Source organism: Zeugodacus cucurbitae, chromosome 6 (assembly GCF_028554725.1).
Source record: "Zeugodacus cucurbitae isolate PBARC_wt_2022May chromosome 6, idZeuCucr1.2, whole genome shotgun sequence".
Classification (NCBI taxonomy): Eukaryota; Metazoa; Arthropoda; class Insecta; order Diptera; family Tephritidae; genus Zeugodacus; species Zeugodacus cucurbitae.
Genome location: NC_071671.1, coordinates 57,922,023 through 57,944,913, shown reverse-complemented (window position 1 = coordinate 57,944,913; position 22,891 = coordinate 57,922,023). Strand labels below are relative to the sequence as shown.

Sequence of the window (22,891 nt, the reverse complement as noted above, 5' to 3'; positions counted from 1 at the left end):
TGAAGCGTTGCTCTTTAGTACGCAGGCATATCCCTTCTTTTTAGGCGTGTTTGATCGCAGGAATGTACTAAAGCATTAGCCAATGGGTTTGGGTGATCACAGAGTTTAGATAAATACTTCAATCTGCTGTCCTCTACTTCTTTCTTTACCATAGCGATACCAAGATCTTTATGGATATTTTCATTGCGCATGTACCATGGTGAGCACGTGATTGATCTAAACATTTTCGATTGGAACCTTTGTATTATATCAATATTAGTTGCACAGGTCGTACCCCACAGTTGAATGCCATACATCCAAATCGGCTTTATGACCGCATTGTATAAAAGCACTTTGTTGTCTAAGCTAAGTTTAGAGATCTGAAAACTTGTTCCATGTACCAATTGAGTTTTATACTCTTGGAAAAAGTTAAAAAGGCGCTTCTAAGACATTAGACCGTTATTAAACTCTTAATATATCAAAACTTTTGAGATATCTTGAACTTCTATGCTGGCTGAAAGCTATTTTTTCTAATTTTCAAAGCCATTTTGTAATATTTAATTAATTAATCGAGTCGATGGACTATTATTTCTGTGCCGAACGAAACTTTTAGTCCATTTTTTATTAACTAGAGGTTCTAGGGAACTAATAAATTACAAACCTCCAAATTTCTGTCGCGAAAAATGTTTCCCAACACAATTAAACGTTTTTCCTTAAAAATAAAACACATTTTCCTTTGGTTGTGAATGCTTATTAATTTTATATTTTTGAAATGATTTCATCATTAGTTCTTTGATTAATTTGCAGGTTAAGTACTTACAAAAAAAAATAAAAATAAAAAAATGGAAAGTAATACACATGTACATAAATAAATATGTGAAATGCAATCGTGAAAGGTACGTTTGTAGAACGTAAACATTTTTAGTAGTACTTAAAATAATTTGTTTTCGCTTTTAAATATAATTTAAATGAATGTAAACAAAAATAATACTTAAAACATAGGACAATTTGCTTAAAAAATTATATAAATTATAAATAAATAATTAAGCAATTAAAAAAGTTAATTAGCAAGTATACAGTGGCAGACAAAAGTATTAATAACAATTAATTTGCATAGATTAGTAAATGTTAGGAGCACTAAATATAAAAATGCAAATGAGATTTGCAAATTTGTGTGTAAAATTAATGAAAATTTTGCTTGAGTTAGTTTGCGCAGAGTTTGAAATAAGAATTCTTGCTAATTTTTGAGATTTGTGCTTGAAACTTGCTACAATTCATTTTCCAATATTTTTTTTTTAAATATTATATTATTACTACTGTTACTACGAAACGTATATGCGTCGATGTCACTGTATTAATTTACTTTATGCGCATAAAATTTACTGAAAAAATATTGCAAAAATTGTCTTTGTATTGCTTTTCACTTTACTCAGTCTCTGACTTTTGTTCTCCTCGAATTTATGTAAGTATGTGTGTGTGTATAGTTATGTTTATTTGGTTAAAAATCTTCCTGGCTTGTTGTTCCAACTCGTACAAAACAAGCGAAATAATAATTTTAAACAAAAACAAATGCACTAGTATGAAAAAAAACTAATTTTCGACAATTTAAAATCCAGCAAAGACGCCACTGCAATCCAACAGACCCAAATCGAAATCATTCAAATATAATTGATCATCATAGTTGATATCGAAACTATTATTGCTGCTGGCCGGACTAGCATCCAACGAATCCAGCGGTGACGTTTGCGGCGCCACCAAAGCCATTAAATCCAGATCGACGCCATCGGACAAGCCGGTCAGCGCGGCGTCCATATGATGTGAGATGTCAGGCGTAAATTTTAAATTAACATCATCAGCGTCGCCATCGCCTTCACCTTCACCATCAGCATCGGCATCGTCATCACTTTCCTCACCACATACACCACCAGTCGACTCCTGTGTTTCCACCGTTATCTGCGGGCCTCCATTGGCATTTACATGTGATAGCTTCGCCTCGGGTTGTACGATAACAGCGGCCGCTGCAGCAGCAGTTGATAAGGTTGGTGTGGGCGTTGCAATGCGCTTATCAGCCGACTCCTTACCCACCGTGGTTTGTGTGTGTGTGCTGGTCTTATGTGTGCGCATGTGATATTTCAATTCGAAATTGAACATGAATACTGCCATACAGATTTCGCATTGAAATTTATTGCTTATATCCTGTCCTGGCTGCTGATCGTCCAGCAGCGCGAGATCTTCGATGTAACGTTGTTGCCGCGCCGCCTGCACGGCGTTACGTTGTCGCAAATATTTGAGTTTCGTGTGCTTGGTGGAGTTGCCACCTGCGCCATAGCTGGGTAATTTGGTGCGGATCACGACGTCGACATCACTCTGCGTCTGTTCGATTTCGATGCGATGCACGCCATACTCGTGCTTGAGCAAATGAAAGCGGCGATCGAAGCATTTGCCTATAAGTAAATATTGAGGTTTTGTAAATTTGTTGTTTTTGAAAGGTGAATAATTGGTGGGCTAAAGTACTCACCACAAAATTGGCACAAATGTTTGCGATATTTATTATCCTTTGGTATAAATTTCGTTTCTGTTGTAGCGCTTACACTTTTTGTGGGCGTAAGCTCTTGCATTTGTTGAGCGTTAATTCGTTGTAACGGTATATATTTTACTGAAAAAAGTAAAACATAATTTGATTTAAAACTAAATATATATATTATTATTATATTATATAAATATTAAATTTAACGATTTTAATAGGTAATTTAATTTATTTTATAATTTGGTGTACGGTATTACAGATCGAAAATAGAATATATGGTGATCTGAGCTCAAACCAGACGAAAGGATGCATCACGAGAGAATTGGGATCATCTCTAGTAGTCTCATTTCAACAGGTTTCATTCAATGATAAAAATAACCCTGAACCAACTGGTTTAGGAATTTTAGTATGATCCCAGAATACTGATCCCAACAGATTCCAGCTTTAGGAAACTTAGAAGGATCCCAGAAGATCGATCCCAGCTTTAGAAATCGTAGTAAGATCTCAGAATACTGATCCCAACTAGTGCAAGCTTTAAGAAACTTAATAAGATCCCAGAAGAATGATCAAATTTTTAGAAAACTTAGTAAGATTACAGAAGACTAACCCCAACTGGTGCTAGCATTAGGAAACTTAGTAAGATCCCAGAAAACCTTGTAGATACCAATGAAATTGAAAGGATCGACCACAGTTTTTAGGTAAGTCCATGTAGGGTAAAACGATAACAAAATCTGTACGAAGAGATCTTAACGGTCAACGAAGATACAGTTATATCAATTCGTGCCAGCTTTGAAAATCTTACTAAGATCCCATAAGACTGATCCCAACTAGTTCTAGTATTAGGAAACTTAGTAAGATCACAGATACGAATGAAATTGTAGATACGAATGAAATTGAAAGAATGAAGAGAATAAGGAAATCAAAATCTGTATGAAGAGATCTTAACAGGAAAAGAAGATAACATTGGTCCTTCAAATTCAATTATAGCGCATCACTGAATTCACTGAATGGTTGGTTGGACAGTTAAGCTTTCAAAACCTCATCGGCTGAATATTCAATAACTTATTAAATGGTAAATCGGTTCTGGGAACACGTTTCTAACTCTCTTCCGATAAGATTTACAGTTTATGCGGTTTATATTATTACCTCAGCTATAGATTCATATGGGCACTAGCTAATAATAGAGCCATTCCTTGGCAATGCCAAGATCATCGTATGGTACCAATTAGGGTTACACCAAACGCAATGAGTCAATTCAAAGATAGGGTTTTCTTTTTGTTGTTCTACTTATGACATTTTTGAGAATGGGTTTTAACCAATTTCTAGTAAAAATATGCGACTGATTAGATTCTATAGATTTTTTAATAACAACGTTACGTAAAAGATCCAAGCTTCAGAATAGAATGTACGGATAGAATACCACAACTAATCAAATTCCACATCGAATACCCCAACACAGCTATGCTTCAACTCATAAATAAATACCTATAAATAATATTCTTTCATTTCTTTCCATTTCCACCCCACCTCACTCACCAATCAGGCGTCGCTCCACCAGTACCTTGTGCTCTTTGGCCATATGCTCCAAAACATTTTCACGCGTCGAACTCTTGAACGTACACATGGTGCATTTGCAGAAAACTACAAAATTACAACAAAAAAAAATATTAAATAGTAAATAACAATCAATATAGAATTATTTATTAAATCGTGTATTTTGCGACAATGACACACCTTTGTGCGATTTTCGGTGCTGTTGCAAGCCGTCATAATTGACAAAACATTCTGCACATAAATGGCAATGATATTTGGGGCTCTCCGCCGCCGCGCTGACTGCTTGGTAACTGCGTGCCGCGATATCGCTGCCGCCACCACGTTCAGCGTGTTTTTGGTGAACTGCAATAACAAAAACATTCATCAAATAAACAAATGACGCGGAGATATATGTATATACAGTACGTTACGCATTTATAGATACATATATATTCGCTACTCGTGTAGTAAACAAATAAATGAATTATGATAAGAAAATGAATACATACTTACATATACATATGTATATGTATGTAAATATGTAGATATACAGTAATGCATTGTTGGTACAAAAAATTATTCACAAATATTTTCATTGGGGTGACACAGTTCAAGAAACCCCACCAGCTGATAAGACACCCTCAACGTTCTGTATAAAAAATAAGTAAGGGAGGGCTGGGTGCGACCAAAACCGATTATTTTTGTTTTAAGAAAATTATTAAAGTACACCGTGGGAAGCATTTTCTTAACTTGAAAGGTAGTTGGGCGTTTAAATGCATGGATCGAATTTAATAATTTTAGTAACTTTATTGTTAACCGATATATACGCTATAAAGTCATCCGACGAATCATTATATTGGGTCTATGGCACCTAGAGGAAGTACTAAACCATTTTTTAATTCCATGCGACTCATGAATAGGGTGAATATCCTTATATTTCTTATCTGGGGGCTCAAAAAAGCATAATTTACCTACAACTGCTTTTAGATGGGATTTGGCACACCTGAAAAGCTTAAAAAAGAACATATGGAATTTAAAGTTGAAGTCGGAAAATAAGGAAGTAGGCGTGGTTATGTATGTATGTGATTGGCGTTGCAACCGTTTAGCCGGTTATAGCCGAATCGACGATAGTGCGCTACCTCTCTCTCTCCTTCGCAGTTCGGCGCCAGTTGGAGATCCCAAGTGTAACCAGTTCGCTCTCCACCTGGTCCCTCCAACGGAGTGGAGGCCTTCCCCTTGGCTTCCTCCGGCGGGTACTGCATGGAACACTTTCAGGGCTGGAGTGTTTTCGTCCACTCGGACAACATGACCTAGCCAGCGTAGCCGCTGTCTTTTTATTCGCTGAACTATTTCAATGTCGTCGTATAACTCGTACAGCTCATCGTTCCATCGTCTGCGGTATTCGCCGTTGCCAATGTTCTTAGGACCGTAAATCTTGCGCAAAATTTTCCTCTCGAAAACTCCTAGTGTCGTCTCATCTGATGTTGACATCGTCCAAGCTTCTGCACCGTAAAGCAGGACGGGAATGATAAGCGACTTGTAGAGTTTGATTTTGGTTCGTCGAGAGAGGACTTTACTGTTCAATTGCCTACTCAGCCCAAAGTAGCACCTGTTGGCAAGAGTTATTCTGCACTGGATTTCGAGGCTGACATTGTTCGTGTTGTTGATGCTGGTTCCCAGGTATACGAAATTATCCACGACCTCGAAGTTATGACTGTCAACAGTGACGTGGGAGCCAAGACGCGAATGCGCCGACTGTTTGCTTGATGACAGGAGATGCGTGGTTATATTCCGATTTAATCCTTATATTGGTAGGTTACGTTAGGTTAGGTTGTAAGGCTGTTTCACAAAAGAAAACACACGTATACTATACAAGACAGTCCTTTGTGAAGCCTGAATCCCCCCCCTAGATTAGCAATTGGGAATCGGCAAAGCGCCCTGAACCTACTATAAATCTGCAGAGCTTTTTGAATTCTATATTCACTATTTTGCAATCTTATTCGAAAAAGTGAGACCAAAAAAATCTTTTTCTTGATCTCGCCAAAGCGGGACATTCCAGAAGAAAGTGATGGGACGATTCCACCCCGTCCTCCTCCATGCAGCTTCTATAGCTAGCATTGTCCCGATGGGACAACGGACAGTAAGCACCCCCACGACTAAAGAGTGGTTAGCTTTACTGGGAGAGAATTGCTCGGTAGACCTCCTGCAGTTTACCTTAGGCCAGAAGGATCTACCGACTTCGCAAGTGCTAGAAACTGACCAGCGCTTGCCCAGCTCAGCCGAGACCCATCTGTCTAGTAGTAAGCCGCAATAGGACAACGATCAACTCCTACACATCTCTATGCTACTAATAGTGAGACTGACGTTCCTGACCTTACCCGCGATTCCGCTGTGGCCAGGAACCCAGACCAATCTATAATCTTTATAAGGGACATATTTTGATTGAAATTAGTTGATTGGTCACGGAGCCATCAGATTTCACCTAAAAATGAGCGGTGCCACATCAATAGTAAATATTTTGCACCGATTTGTAGGTAATACTCTTTATAATGCCTCTTAGGTTTTTGCTTAGAGAGTTGCCGCACCTTTAGCAACTATACGCCTTAACATGAGACACCAGAAAGGCGTATCTAAGTCTATTTGATATAGCTTTATTGTTTTGACAGAGATCTACGTTAAACATATCCGTCCTTAATTTTGGACTGAATTAACGGAAAATGGAGCGTGGCAGTGGTTATTTTGATATATATATATATATTACTAATATATTTAAAAATAAACTGTTATTAACATAAAACTAATATACCCTTCACAACATGTTGCTATGGCATAAAAGAAATATTGCTCACTAAGCGTAGGCATTTATGCAATATAACTTATTTATAGCGATTACGTTCAAGAGTACTGCGACTAGAAAGTACTACATACCTTCTTGACCCTCCAATGGGCAGTGGTGTACATTACGCATATGTTGCGCCAGCAGAAACTTGAAGTGTCCAACGAAATTGCACTTGCGACAGCTGTGCTGTGGCGGGCCTATAACGTAGTATATAAAACAAAAACAAAAATGTATTATTGGCGTGAAACTTGCGTAGATTGAAAGCACAAAATAATGCACCAGCCACTCACCCAAATGTATTTGCAAGTGTTTGTTCAACTCCTGTCGCACGCTGCACTCGAATATGCAGAAACCGCATTTGTAAGTCGTCGCTAGCGCGGTGGCACCACCGCCTCCGGCAGACGCCTGCGACCTGTGTCCGCCTCTGTGAAAACGTTCGAGATCATGTGAAAGCGTTTCGGCGACCACATATGTGTAGCCTTCATATTTCGCCAGATGGCAGCGTAGCGGATACTCATTGGCGCTGCAATCGCTCGACTTGACGGAGCACAAGTCTTCGTCAATTTCAATGCCACTGTCAAATGAGCGCACAAAACTGCTCTCCACGCCATCCAATGCTTTGCTAATGTCCAGTAATTCATCTGAAATTTGCAAGAAAGAAACGTAAATTGAGGTTGTTAGGTCATCGCATGCTAATAATTGAGGCGGGTTTGGAGTTGGTGGATGTGTGTTCATGTATATATTACTGTATTAAGCATATCTAACAAATAATTTAATACATACATATACAAGTATAAGACAATTTATATTTATTATGAAAGCTGCCAATTGCTCAAGCGCCGACTGTTGCAAGTGGAAATGACTTCATAAATAATCACAATGTATTTATTTATAACTCCGTTTCGTGCTAGTTAAGCCGTAAAACGCCGAAATTCATTCAAACTCTGCGAATAGCATTTTATGGAAATAATTGTAGCCAAGCACCTACGTGATTATCGCGTTTATAGAGCGGAAGCGTACATATTTGTTAAGCCTGTAAGGACGTCTATTCAAGCAGCACGCACCTACACCTCCTACTTTATACTATTTATTACAGTTATTGGAATTGATAGTTCACTTTCCATGACCAAATATTCGTGATACTTTAGAACAACTTTCTCGAGATTAAAGCTGGGAGCACAGTGAAACGAAGAGTATTTAAAAACTTTCAAGGTAACAGTGAAATCCAGACTAGCTTTTACATCCTTGTCTTTCAGAGACCCAAGAAAGCTATTTTTCTGAAATTTTTATTAAAAAAATGTGTATCAATGGTTTCCAGTAACTACATCCCAAACTCATCGTTCATGCCTCTACAGATGTCAAAATCACTTAATGTACGATATGGACTAATCGATCTGAACTTGAAACCTGTTTTCCAAAGGCTTAAAGACTTGAAACTCACAATTTTCCAAGACCTATTCAAAGCCACAGATTTCATAGAGATTTAAAACCAAATAGAACTTAATTAAGACTCTAGATTAGCTTTAAAGATATGTATCTTTTTATACGACATTTAAAGACAGCTGACATTCATTTTAATTAAGTCTCCTTGCATAGCTTTCAAATTCTTATATTTCTTGTTCCGAAGAAGCCAGGCTCCCAATTTTCATTATTTTTTGAAGTATGTGGTGAGTGAACTTTGAATCTTAAAACTTGGAATTCTACACCGAAGTCGAAAATTTCATTGTTTCAACGTTCAGTATTCAGTAAACGCAATCTTCTCCGAAAAAAACTGAAAACAGTTCTTAAATGCATAACAGCTGAATAAATATTTATAATTACAATGCTTAATAATATAAAAATATTTAAGAAAGGCAAGAAAGGAAATGTGAAGCGGGTTCTTCTGAGTACTACAAACTTTCGTGTGTAAATTTTTATAAAAAAGGAAGGGCTAAGTTCGGATGTAACCGAATACATTATACTCTCGCAATTTATTTATTTAATTGTATTAAGATAATGCACAATTCGGCCTACATATACTCCACTAGAATAACGAAAATCGATTAATATAATAATATAATAGAGTAATTCCTAGATAAATTTCATTCACCACCTAGCTCTATTATAGCCAAGACTATACGTTTAATTTTGCTAAGATATCTCACATATTAACCACTATATGTGGAATAAAGTCCACCGTATTTAAAAAAAAACCTGCCATTAGGTACATATATGGGTGCTAGGAGATGTTGTGACCCGATTTTAATAATTTTTGGAACACATTATTAGAAGAAAACAATTTCCTCTGAATTACATTAAAATTTACCCTTGAGCGCTGAGTTCAACATGTTCCATATCCGGGGCCTTTGAAAAGTTATAGTCCGTTTTCGACAAATTTTTCACAAGTGAATCCAGAGATGATATGCACTATTTGTGTAAAGTTTTATTCCGCTATCTTAATTGGATTTCACCCATTTTTTATCCGTGTTATCAGGGTGTCAAGAAAATATTATATACCGAATTTCATTGAAATCTGTCGAGTAGTTCCTGAAATATGGTTTTTGACCCATAAGTGGGCGAAACCACGCTCATTTTCCATTTTATAAAAAAATCTGAGTGCAGCTTTCTTCTGCTATTTCTTCTGAAAAATTTAGTGCTTCTGGCGTTTTTTGTTAGTGAGTTAACCCACTTTTAGTAATTTTCAATCTAACCTTTGTATGGGAGGTGGGCGTGGTGAAGTACGTAAGAGCCGACTGCAGAATGTTTGGTTTATATAGCTTTATTGGTTTGCGAGATATATACAAAAAAAAACTATTTAGGGGCGGGGCCACCCCCACTTCCCCAAAAAAATTACAGTGGAACTTCTCTAAATCGAATCACCATAATCCACAAAAAAACTTCGAGTTAGAGAGACTTCGAGTGATAGAAATTTCCATTAAAACATACATTTTTCAAAATAATGTAAAATATAGATTTGCCCTCAGTTTTAGTTATTTACTTCGCAAAAAGTTTTATTTAAATGCATTAAAACATGTATTCTGTAATTTTGTTTGTTGCACTTTGCCATTGTATGGCTCTTGACGTCTGCATCTCATGGCTTTGTTACACGATTTATGAAATCTTTAAGTGTAATATCATATTTTTTGTTCGCCTCCATACGAATATAGGGACTCCTTTAGAATTGTTCCTTGATAGTAGAATTTTAAATTTTCTATTATGCCCTGGTCGAAAAGTTCGACTTATGGAAGGAAATTTGTATGAAATTTTATTCCAATTGCCAATTTAAGAGTTCGAGTTATGGCGATCTTCGACTTATTGAAGTTCGAGTTATGGAAGTTCCACTGTACATCCAAATATGACCCTTACTAGGACATTCCTTTGTACCAAATTTTACTTTTAAACAGCCGTAATGTGAACAAAACTATAATACTCTCTTAGTAACTTTAGTTGCGAGAGTATAAAAATTTAAAAATAAAAGAACCAAAGGTGACTTTTCAATTATGTACAAAACAGTAGAAGAAATCTAAGAATAAAACATTGGAGAACTTAGGTCTTGATGTTTAAATACTCTAAGTTTAAATAATTTTTCGAAAATCGAAGAAACACTGAAATATTTTATTCAAGATTGATGACTTTTACGTTAACAACGATATATTGATTAGTATTTTCAAACAAAAATGCATACAACAACAAATCCTTTGTGTAAGTTTTTCCCCTTGAGCTCAATTTCACAAAACACTATTCTTGAACAAATTGCTTAGGAGAACGCATAGATCATCATCAGCAACAGCAGTTAAATCGTTTGAGTAATTAATTAATTGACAACAAACGCACGATATATGTAAATGAATATACATAAATACATAAATAACGGTATAATAGAAAGCTTATGGTATGAATGAAATACATATATATATATTTTTTGAAGTGGTTTGAGACAAATTAATTTGTATGAATGAGTTTCGTTGTTGATTTGTGAATCACTATTTATACCAATAAAGATTTTTATTATCATTGCTGTTGTTGTGGCAGAGCTTAGATATGCTCATAAAAGGAGTATATACATAAATATTAATTTGTATGTATGTACATAGATTAATTTGCATATATGTATCTCCACGATGGTGCACTAGAGTGTTGTGGGTTTGTAGATAAATATTTATGAGTATACTTGTGTGCGGTAGCTGACTTTTTGAATAAATTGTTTAATTTATTTCAAGCATGATACGAAATGAAGTTCAATTTGTGCTACCATGAGTGTACCAGACGTTTGTTTTTTTCCAATTGGGATTTGTTGCTTTATCGGAATGCAGGGCAAATACATATGTTACAATTGTACTTGATTTCTTGCATTTATATACATATGTATATGTATTTAATTTTATTTCTGAGAAAATAACGGCATTGTAATGCAAGATTATGCATTAGAAATGGCATTCGAGAGCACTGATTAATGTTTCCCGGCATACATTTATCACCAACCTCAGTGTAGAGTGCAGCGAAGAAAGGCTTTGGCGTATTCCTTTCTTTTATTTTTTTTGTTGTATTTTTATTTGCTGTATTATTGCTAAAAATCACACACTTATTATAAAAGCTTTAAAGTGAATTTATTGCCCAATATTTGATATTCTCACTTTCAAGCAAATGAAAGCGAAATTTTTTGGTCTTGAAAAAAATAAAAAAAAATAAATAAAAAAAAAAAATTAAAATACAATGAACAAAATGAAATAAATCAATAAAACCAAGTAAATAAATGAGATCAACATATGTATGTACAAGGCGGTGCGCTGCTTGCGTGGGTATTCTTTCTTCATGTACATATTTATATGCGTGACAGCCAAACCACAATCAAGACTTCAACTCCCAAGTTAAGGCCGATCGTGCAATCGTATTCACTGCCTATGAGACGCAAGCAATTACATTTGTTCAAATATAGCTTTGTTTGTATTAGTATGTGCACATAATTATTTATGGCAGACAGTCAAACAGACAGCGTAGGCTTCCCCGTTATCGAGTCCGGCTTCAACGTAGGCTGTTATGTTGACATTAGAGTTGTTGTTTTTTTTTCGTAATACTCAACACCCACTCAAAACTATTATGCTTCAAAAAAAAAATTAATTAACGGCATTGTTGTCTATGAGCTCAGCTGTAGAATGCTAAGCACGAATAATATACTAATATGTGCATATAGGTAAATACATACATATATACCTGGTCAGTTGGTTGTCTTAAAAATCGCACTGCTTTTGTTTTAGATGGTACAATAGGGTGGTACGATTTTACGGTCGTTGATTTTACAAGATTTTTTAAAATTTCTAGATTAATTTTTTACTAAATTATTAAAATTCTGCGCTCTCAGAAAAAATTAGTGAACAATTTTTTTCCTTAAAACTGTGTGAACCTTTCATACGAAAATTAAAAAAAAATGTGTGATAACCACAACTACCTCCTAGATATGAATCCTATACAGGAATGATTAAAATATACTGATGGGCATTAAATAACGTCAGAAAGGTTAATTTTAATGGGATAAACGATTAACATGTGTATGTATATGTGGATGAGTTCAAAAATTGGTCTATGGACAAGGCATCGACTTAAAACTTTATATCTTACGAACAATTTCAATTTTCGAAACAAAGATGGGTGTAATCAAAACCCAGCCACGCCTACTTTCCATAGAACGTCACTTTGACTCCAAATCAGTTTCTTTGCCATCACAATAGACATTTATTGTAACAAAACCAAGCTTCGAGCATTAATATACCTCATATGTGACAACTATTTTCCGAAAATGGTCAAGATTAGTGCAAACCTTCACCTGTCCTCTATAAACCGGTTGGGTTTGATGGTAAAAAGTTGAATTGGTTCAGAAAGTCATTCCTGTATTGAGTATAACGATATTCGTTCTTCCGAATTTGGCTTAACTATATCCCAATCGGTCCATGCCCTCACCTGAATCTTTTATTTGTCTCTATACAACACATATCTTAATAAAATTATATCGTAAGGGGCTATACCAGTGTGGCAATTTCAAAAAATCCATTTTGCTTATTCGATAGTTTATGCTATCAACAATATTCTGTGAAATCGGCAAGGTCGTATCTTGAACAGTTTTTGAATGACTGTATTCTAAAGAGCAGCCGCTATAGTCGAAACTTTAAACGCGTTTTTCTCGAAACGACATTTCTCAAAATTGCTGACATCATATTATAACTCAAAGAGAAACTGACCGGTCGATTTCAAATTGACACTGGTCTTTCTTGAATATATTTACTATACAATGACCTATGATCTTTATGATTTGTTGAAAATTGGCAATTCGGCGTTAAAAAAAGCGACCATTATTTGACCTAAAAAACGAAATTTTTGTTCAGAACTACGCCATTTTGTTAATTTTTGATATTTTTCAAAAATCATAATAAAATCATAATCATAAAATCTATAATATTCTTTTTGAATTTTTTTTATTTCAGCTAAGTTGGGGAACATAAATCCGTTATTTTTCAATATTTTTGTAAAATCTTTAAATATAGCTGAAAATATAATATATGTACCTTATCATGACCAAAAATACGAAACATTCGATCGAGTTAGGTTAGGTTTGTAGGCAGATCTCTGCAAAGACAGAAAGATCTCTCAGCCTGGCGCTGTCCATTGTGGTACCAATAAAACTCCCCGTGGATCAAAGACCTTTAAGATTCAGCAAACCGCTTGGAATCCGTTATAAATTTCTTAAGACTGGTAATATCGATTCTAGCCAATTCGCTAGAATCGTCGAAAAAGGGCTTTCGGAGGTGTTTCAACCTCAGTCTGGCAAAAGCTGGACAGTGCAGTAGGAAATGATTAGATGATTCCATCTCGCCTTCCTCCATACAGCTTTGGCAACTAGCATCTGCCACGATCCCAAGTCTAACCGCATGGGTACCCATTGGACAATGTCCAGTAAGTACACCTATGATTGCGCTGAGATGGACCTTGCCCAGAGAAAGCAGTTGAAAGGACCGCTTACGCTCCACGATCGAGTACTTTCTTAAAAAAAAATCACGAAAATCGCCTAATTTTTCATGGGTTACACGGGTATAGCCACTTAATGTTTCAATCAGCCCGAATTTAGTTACGAAAGGGTAACTAGCATCAAAGGAAAACTTGTTAATTTTATTTATTGTTTTTATTGTTAGTTTAAAGTAACATTTCCAATAAATTGTAACATTTGGTTGAAAATATTTTCCGGCATACAATTGGGACACCCTATAAATAATAAAAAATAGCGAATATGACTTATCAGTCTTTGCGCTATTTACTCACCATTCTTACTGCCCAGACATAATGTCTTAAGACACCAAAATGGGCATGTAAATGAAATAATAAATAAAGCTAATTATTTGTATTTTTACCCATATGAGAACACATACGGTGAGTACGCAAACATTTCTATAAGTAGAGTGGTTAAAAATATATATACAAATAAAATCCATATATAATTAATAGGCATTGGCATTTAAGCGCTGCATTTATTTATCTACAATCAAGCAAAAAAGGTTAATTTAGCACCACTAGGCGGTTGTTTCTAGGCGCGCTGCTTGTGTGGGCAGAGGAAGTGCTGTTGTTGTGATTATATAGTTACCTATACATAATACCGCCTTTGGAAGCTTAAACTTTTATTATAAACGCATTCATATTAATTTCAGAGGCACCACTTATGTATGCATGAATTATATTTTTGTGCTTTTATTTTGTCTACGCTTCACCCTTACTAAGTGTCTTCATAAAATTATTTCTTTGCAGTATTGTATAGGCTTTAATTTTAGAATGGCAATTCGTTGTTTATTTTTTTGTTTTTCGCAATTTCTTAACTCATTGAAATTCAACGCATTTATTTGACACTTCTTTTCATTCATTTTGACCACGGCTCAGCATTATCTTTCCAGAGATAATTTGCATAACCTGACGCTTTCTGCGCCGATATGTATGTTTCCACATTCGTATTGAACATTCACTCGATAGGTAGCAGTAACTCACTTGGATCGCAAGCAGCATAATTTCAACTTTAATAAAGCGCGATCTTTAAGTAAAACACATAAATGTTTAAGCGAAAGAAAATACCGCTTGCCTACCGCATAGTGAAAGGGCAGTGTGATAATGATGCCTTCAAAATTGACTAATGAGTAAGAAAGTGAAGTAAAGTAAGTTAGCGGATTGTTGAAAAACTAGAGCTGCTGCTGAACGCTTGGGTGCTTAAATGCTTTAATTGCTCAGGAGTACAAAAAAACAGAAAAGAAAGAAATGCTACAAATGTATAATGGGTGCTAGTGTTCAGTGGCTAATTGTGTGCGCTTCAAAGCACACCAATATGAGAATATCATTGAGCTGTGCTGTGCTGAGCCAGTGGCTATTATTGGTAAACGATCGCTGATGGTTGGTTGATTAATTAAATGCGGCACATGACTGCTTGAGCCATTCTTTAGTTTACGTTTACCACCGGATGTTACACTTTTGGCAGGCATTTATGTAATTGGATAGGGTTCTTTAAAGAAGAGGTGATACAAAATTTATTTAGCTTGAAAGTTAATGTTCAATTACTATTTTCATCATCGCGCAATTTAAAAAAAAGGAAAAAAATGATGATTATTAGGGAAAAAAATGTATTCCTGCTTTCTATTGGATATATCTAAAGAAACCCAATAAAATTCGAACACATACTTCTTGAAATTTCTGGAAAAGTATATTTTTTAGTTCCATGATAATAACCAAAATCTTTTTAATATTATTCTCAACTCTTAGCGAAACTAATAGTTTTCAGTTTATATTCAACATCTGTCTCGCAAGTTCCGAGAGTAGAGCTCTCTAACACTGAGTAGTAAAAGCCATACAAAAGACAAAAGTTTATGTTTTATTATTTACAATTCTTTGCGAGAAACAAAATTAAAAAAAAAATAGTTGATTCCAACCTTGGGTGCAATCAATTATTCCAATAAGATTTTTATCAAAAATAAATTTTACTATCATGGAGCATCTAAAAGCCAATAGCAAGGAGCTTCCATGAATTCAATTTCAGACATATTTATAATTTTTCCGTTTGTAATAAACTCAACTTTCCTATAGGCTTGAGTATTGAACTCGTCGCTGAGCAGTAGTATCCAATAAGCGGCAAACAGATTCTCAAATAATCTCTGCTTGACTCGAAGATGCGAAAAAATTGTTAGAAAAATATACGGATAAACCAATCAGTCGAAATTGGTCTATTACTAAGTGGAAGAAATATTTTTTAGCGGTTAAAACAAATTTAAACACTTCTGAACCTACTTTCGCAGTAGGTCCAACTTCTCGATTAAATAAGAAAATATATTTCCAGCTTTGAAATATATCGAAAGTAAGCTTATGCTTTGGCTTTTCTTCTTTCATTCCTCTCTAACAGAGTGTAGCAGTCATTGAACGGTATACATTTTTATAACACTATATACAACTACACACTACAACTGTGTTCAAAAGAATAATAATGCTAAGAAGCCAATATCTGAATTTCTTATAAAAAGTTTATTTAATTTTTTTCTGTGTTGAAATTGAGGACGAACATAACAGAAACATTAATTTTATATTACTATATATAAATATTCTCAGTGTGCTCTGCCCAATCCATAAAAAGGGAGATCCCACAATCTGCGCCAATTACCGTGGGATCAGCCTCCTAAATATCGCATACAAGGTTCTATCGAGCGTACTGTGTGAAAGACTAAAGCCCACCGTCAACGAACTGATTGGACCTTATCAGTGTGACTTTAGACCTGGAAAATCGACAACTGACCAGATATTCACCATGCGCCAAATCTTGGAGAAGACCCGTGAAAAGAGGATCGACACACACCACCTTTTTGTCGATTTTAAAGCTGCTTTCGACAGCACGAAAAGGAGTTGCCTTTACGCCGCGATGTCTGAATTTGGTATCCCCGCAAAACTAATATGGCTGTGTAAATTGACGTTGAGCAACACCAAAAGCTCCGTCATGATTGGGAAGGACCTCTCCGAGCCGTTCGATACCAAACGAGGTTTCAGACAAGGTGACTCACTATCGTGCGACTTCTTTAACCTGATGCTGGAAAAAATTATAAGAGCTGCAGAGCTAAATAGAGAAGGTACAATCTTCTACAAGAGTGTACAGCTCCTGGCGTACGCCGATGATATTGATATCATCGGAAGCAACAACCGCGCCGTTTGTTCTGCTTTTTCCCGCATGGATAAGGAGGCGAAGCGAATGGGTCTGGAGGTGAATGAGGACAAGACGAAATATCTCCTATCATCAAACAAACATTCGGCGCATTCGCGTCTTGGCTCCCACGTCACTGTTGACAGTCATAACTTCGAGGTAGTAGATAATTTCGTATACCTGGGAACCAGCATCAACAATACGAACAATGTCAGCCTCGAAATCCAGCACAGAATAACTCTTGCCAACAGGTGCTACTTTGGACTGGGTAGGCAATTGAAAAGTAAAGTCCTCTCTCGACGAACCAAAATCAAACTCTACGAACATCAGATGAGACGACACTAAGAGTTTTCGAGAGGAAAATTTTGCGCAAGATTTATGGTACTAAGAACATTGGCAACGGCGAATACCGCAGACGATGGAACGATGAGCTGTACGAGTTATACAAAGTTATTGCAACACAAATCACACACACATATATAAATATAAAACCGCAAAACTTTTCAATAACGATAAAAAACAAACTAAAATGGCTATATATGTAGGTTATTCTAAAAATTATGCATAGATACAAAGAAATGGGGTTCAGTATTTAGTCGAAAAGCCCTTATTATATAAAACTGCCTTACAGAGACGCGGCATAGAGTTGACTAGGCTTTCATAACGGGTTTTAGATATTTCTTCCCAAGAATCCTTCACTATTAGCCAACGTTCTGAATATCACCCATAGGTTATATATGGAATTGAGGTCGCACCAATGCGACCAGGTCAAGGGATTAAGGTCCTTTGATACGAAACAACTTCTTGGCTAGCCGTCTTGTACGTTTCGGGTTTTTATCCTGCTGGAAGACCCATTTCAGAGGCATTTCGTTTTCAGTATAAGGTTTTGCATTGTGCTATTCAAAATATCAACGTAGACATGTTGATTCATGACAGTGTAGATACGATATATGAACCATAAAAATTAAAGACAAGCCCAAACTAATATTTTTCACCCTACATGTTTTACCGTTCCCGTAGTGTGTCTAGACTGTGGTAGTCAGTCTTTGGTAGACGATGTACGCGACAATGAAACTGTGCCTCCAAAAAGTACCACTTTACTTTCATCTCTCCATAATATACATATTTCGTATATTTTCCAATTTCAATTATAAGACTTTAACACACGCACTATTATTATTTTGAACACAACTGTACATTCATATGCAAATATCTATGAAAAACTATCTGAATCAATTCCAATTGGAAATGTTATTTGGATCAGTTCCGGTCTCATAAGCACGACTGTCTTTTGAACAGCATATGCACACATACATACATGCATATGGACTTAATTAGTAACTATTGGCGAATATAATTACATAATTACAATAAAAATATATTTGCGATATTTCTCTTTTGAACTTTGTAATTGCATTTATATTGTGAATCGATAATGTTTTTATGTTTGTAAAATTGTAAGGTTTGACAACTTTTTTTTTCATTATTTTTTTATTTTTTTTTCTGAACCATCAACATCTCAAGAATATTGTGTGAAAGTTTTAGGTCATTCGGAGAAAAACTAACGAAGTTACAGCAGGTTGAATAACGGTACCTCCAGCTAACTGCGCTGAGAGTACAAAACTTTGAAACGATTTTCCCAAATATGTAATTTTTAAAGTCGGTGACCAGCCTACAGAAAAAACTACTGCACCGATCGTTTTGAAATTTTGAACAAATATTCTACATATAACTATATAGCTCTCGAATGACGTCAAGTTTTTCCAAAAATTTTAATTACTAACAATTTTACAATAACAAATAGGTCGATTTTTTCGTCTAAAATCGTCATTTTGGCTTGAAAATTGTACCAAAAATTGAAAAATTTAAAAATTAAAAAAAAAAACTCGACGTCAATTGAAAGATAAATTAATAAACTAAAGAAAGCATTTTGATTTTTTGGTTTCGGATGATCCAGTGATGCTGTAGTCACCGCACAACAACATTTTTTCGAGGTGCCTGCAGAGATCGACGATAAATCCGTTATTCCTCGCTATTTTTCGATACAACTTTTTTAAGTATCCTTCAAATATTGTACTTTCATATAATAATAAGTAAAATAAACCTACATCAATAATTTTTTCTAAAAAAATTCATGAAAAAAAGTCTTTTTTCGACGGAACAAACCTTAACCCCCCCCCCCCCTTAAATAGTGCATTAAAGCTTTAAAGTAAAAATGTCAGCTGGCCATTTGCATAATTTTTTTTCATAACTTCACTAAAAAAATTTAATTTAATTATTTTTTTCATTTAAAACCAAACATTTTTCATTCCATTATTATTTTCTTTTATATAACTTTTAATTTAAACTATTAAAGCCGGTTGGAGCACTCACTTTTATTTTAATTTTTTCATTTTCTATAATACAATTATTTATCAGCCTTGCTTCAAGCACTTAAACAACAACTCCACCGCTTGAGCAACGCATGTTTCCTATTTCGGCACACACTTGCCAAAATGCTGCACTAAATGTATATTTTCTTAATTTTCCACAATATTTAAACATTAAATAAAGCTTATTGAATTTACAAAAACACAAAATCCATAGAATTTTAGTGAAAAAACACTTGCAACAACACAGCTGACATTTTCACTCGCCTTAAATGTGGATTAAAAGTCATACGAAGAAAACGAAAACGATAAGTAAACAAAAACAAAAACAAATGGCACAGACTGACTCATGCGGCGTGGAAGACGGGCGCACAAACACACAAACATACACTTAAATATACATAACTTTACGCTATGCTATGTACTACACATTTGTGCCGTATATTATTTTACGCACTTACCCCTCTCAGCCGCTGACGACGACTTCGCTGTTGACGTCACTGTTAACGCTGCTGACGGCGTCGCTGTAGTCGCTGACTTGGGCAAGGATATTGACTTGGGCGTGTTGTTGCCGAGACTTAGACTTTTTGCACTGACACCACCACCACCACCAACGGCATGAGCGACACTCGTACGTTGTTGTTCTTGCTGCACTTTCTGTGATAAAATAGATTCTTTTTTAGCACACTTCGAAATTAAAAATACGCTTTACGCAATTTCATAGTAACACACAGAATGTAATACACAAAAATAGCAAATTCTACATTTAAAGCGAGAAATGCAATTGCATTTGCACTACAGAAACAAACACAAACACACACACACAAATGCACATGAAGACACACCTCTTCGCGACGGCGCCTACGTTTCGCAGCTGGCCCCTCCTCGCCATAGACGTCACTGCAAACAGCCGGCATGCTTGACGTCGCTTGCCGTTGTTGCCAATATTGTTGCTGTTGTTGTTGTCGCACCCGTTTTACCGGCAACGCACAACGGCGTCGCAGAATTTTGTCCGCATTCCGTACACAACGTATGAACTCACAGCACATCTCCAGCGTGTGGCAGCAGTCAAGACAGATGTGCTGCGGCAGTTCATTGTCCGCCAGTGAAGCGCCTATCTGCGCACAAGCGTTCAAACAATCGAGTAGAGTACTAGTAGTCGTAGTACTACTACTACCACTACTACTCCCAGTGTTGTTGTTGTTCAGCGTAGTTGTTGTTGCTGACATACTATTGACCTTATTGCCTTTGGCTGGGGAGGTCCTGCTCAACGCTGTTTTGCATGAATCACCAGCGGTGGACGCCGCTACAAATCTATCATCGCTCAAATCCACCATAGCCAAGGTGTCCAACGGCACAAATTCCAAGTGTGCCGCCTCCTCATCGTCCAGCTCCTGCTCGGAGCATGAGCCCAGTGACTGACGTGTCGCCGGCTGCTGTTCCGACAAGCAGCAGCGACAAATAATACGCTGTGACCGCGCCCGTTGGACTTTCGGCGGCTGTTGTTGTTGGGGCTGTGGCGCCATCACACCTCCAGCCGCCACCGCGCCTGTGGCCGCTAAACGCTGATTGCCAATACGGCTGTATACTAACTTTGTCGCCTTACAGCGGCGCTCCTCACTGCCGGCGGCGCTGTATTCACTGTAATTTCCGCTGCTGCTGCTGCTACTGCTGCTGGCGACGCTGCTCGTGCTGCTCACACTGTAACTCCTGCTGCCGCCCATTATTGCATTTGCATTTTTTCGTCGTCGATTTTGCAATCCAAATCACTATTTTTCACCGTTCACCTGCATGCGAAACGCGTGTGTTTCGACTTATTTTTGGCGTCCCGGCGACTGTTTTTGTTTTTTGTATTTGTTTATAAACAAAAATGTTAATTAGCACAAAGCAATACGCGTCCGAACAACGCCGCTACGCGTACCGTAGTATTGCATTCGCACGGCCTTTCTGCACGATTCCCGAGTATACCGTACACGTCGATGAGCAAATCTCTACTGTTGCAATGCTTCGCGCAGTGAGCGCGTTAAAGCAGCCAACGAGTTGGCAAACGATGGCAATGGCGTTGACGATGACGTTGGTGATGGTGATGGTGATGGTGAGCAGGGGCGACCTTGCTGCGCGCATATCGACCAGCTGGTACGCTACACCGTCATGTGTTGGGCATGCGCACTGCTGGCAACAGCTGCTCATTGAGTGGCACTGTTGGCTTGGCGGACTACCCTAAGGCGATGAGAAGGCGTTCAAATTAATTATATAAATGAACTTCGAAAATATTTCCTAGTGGTATGTAGTGGTGACCTGTGGTGCTGTGTGTGTAGAATGAAGAATTAAGTGTGACTTGTGTTATAAAGCAAACCGGAAGTGTGTCTAGTTGAGTTGTACTGTTCTAAACGCTCTTTAAACGGTATTTGGGAAACACTGCACGTATCTCAAGAAAATTATGACTGTTCTTTGGAAAATGCTGACTCATAATTTTCATTATGAAATACAATTTTGGTTTAACTAATAAATAAATTTTAGGAAAATCAAGAAAAGAAAAAGTAAAAAAAAAATGAAAAAAGAAGGAAAAAAAGTAAATTCAAAGAATGATATTATAATAATAAATAAAAGGTTGCGGAAATGATATTTTATAACTGGCATTCGTTACCTGTGGATACAAAATGATTTATCGATAATATATAAAGATTCAAATTAACATATTTACTTGAATTTCCTTATATTTACAATAGTTATGATGATGAATTGCATACCCAGCCATTTTTATTGGGGTTTCAGACGGCGGAAACCGTTTCTAGTTCAATTAACTTGACTTCTGACAAGATATACGCTGTATACAACGGTAAATTCGCTGAAATATTGAATCAATTTTAAATATTTTAACTAAATGAACATACACGTCTGGGGGTCTAGAGCGAAAAAGTTGTAAATTTGAAGAAAAAACTAAATATCTGACTTAAACCAATCCTACTATTTTCAGATCTCTAATATTAAATATGAACTTAACCTCGAAAAACAAACAGCTCGTTTCAGAATACTCGAAAAAGTTTTGGTTGCTGGTTTATGCACTTGTCTGACCCTGAAACTACCACAGTGTAATTCCAAAAACATATTTTTATACATCTCAATTGTTCTCAAGATACCACCCAAATCATGCAGAACTTCGCAGCACCTGTTCAACGTTTCAAACTGATGCTCCAAACTGACCGGCAATCTTACGCTCAGCTAAGCTGCTACAGTTTCAAGAGATTTATACATTCTATATACACACCTCAGCACGCTCAATCTTCGAATCGACGTCAAGTCCGGTAAGCACCGAAACCAAATTTGGTAAGTACGAGCATATTGTTGTTAGCGAGAGCTACGACGAATAGAATATAGCCAATTAACTCGACCAACTACTAACAATCTACACTGACATTCTGACCGTAGAGTTCATTATACTCGTCTATGACCGAATTTGG

At 36.4% G+C, this 22,891-nt stretch overlaps 1 protein-coding gene across 1 annotated transcript; it reads right to left on the bottom strand.

The window, feature by feature from the left end:
• Positions 1 to 1,452: 1,452 nt before the first annotated feature.
• Positions 1,453 to 21,693, bottom strand: LOC105217173 (zinc finger and BTB domain-containing protein 17). Its single transcript, XM_011192054.3, has 8 exons — positions 20,276 to 21,693; positions 19,892 to 20,087; positions 7,169 to 7,519; positions 6,968 to 7,075; positions 4,241 to 4,402; positions 4,043 to 4,147; positions 2,498 to 2,635; positions 1,453 to 2,423 (listed from the first exon to the last, which is right to left on the bottom strand). The coding sequence occupies exons 1-8, from the start codon at positions 21,152 to 21,154 to the stop codon at positions 1,585 to 1,587; spliced, it is 2,778 nt and encodes a 925-aa protein (XP_011190356.2). The 5' UTR covers positions 21,155 to 21,693; the 3' UTR covers positions 1,453 to 1,584.
• Positions 21,694 to 22,891: the final 1,198 nt, after the last annotated feature.

Bases quoted from the DNA above. Each gene is read 5' to 3' on its own strand.
- LOC105217173 (XM_011192054.3), bottom strand. From the start codon at position 21,154: ATGGGCGGCAGCAGGAGTTACAGTGTGAGCAGCACGAGCAGCGTCGCC. The intron at 7,520-19,891 runs GTAAGTGCGTAA...TGCAAATTTCAG, and splicing joins GTCGTCAGCGGCTGAGAGGG to ATGAATTACTGGACATTAGC. The intron at 4,148-4,240 runs GTGTGTCATTGT...GTAATTTTGTAG, and splicing joins GCACCGAAAATCGCACAAAG to TTTTCTGCAAATGCACCATG.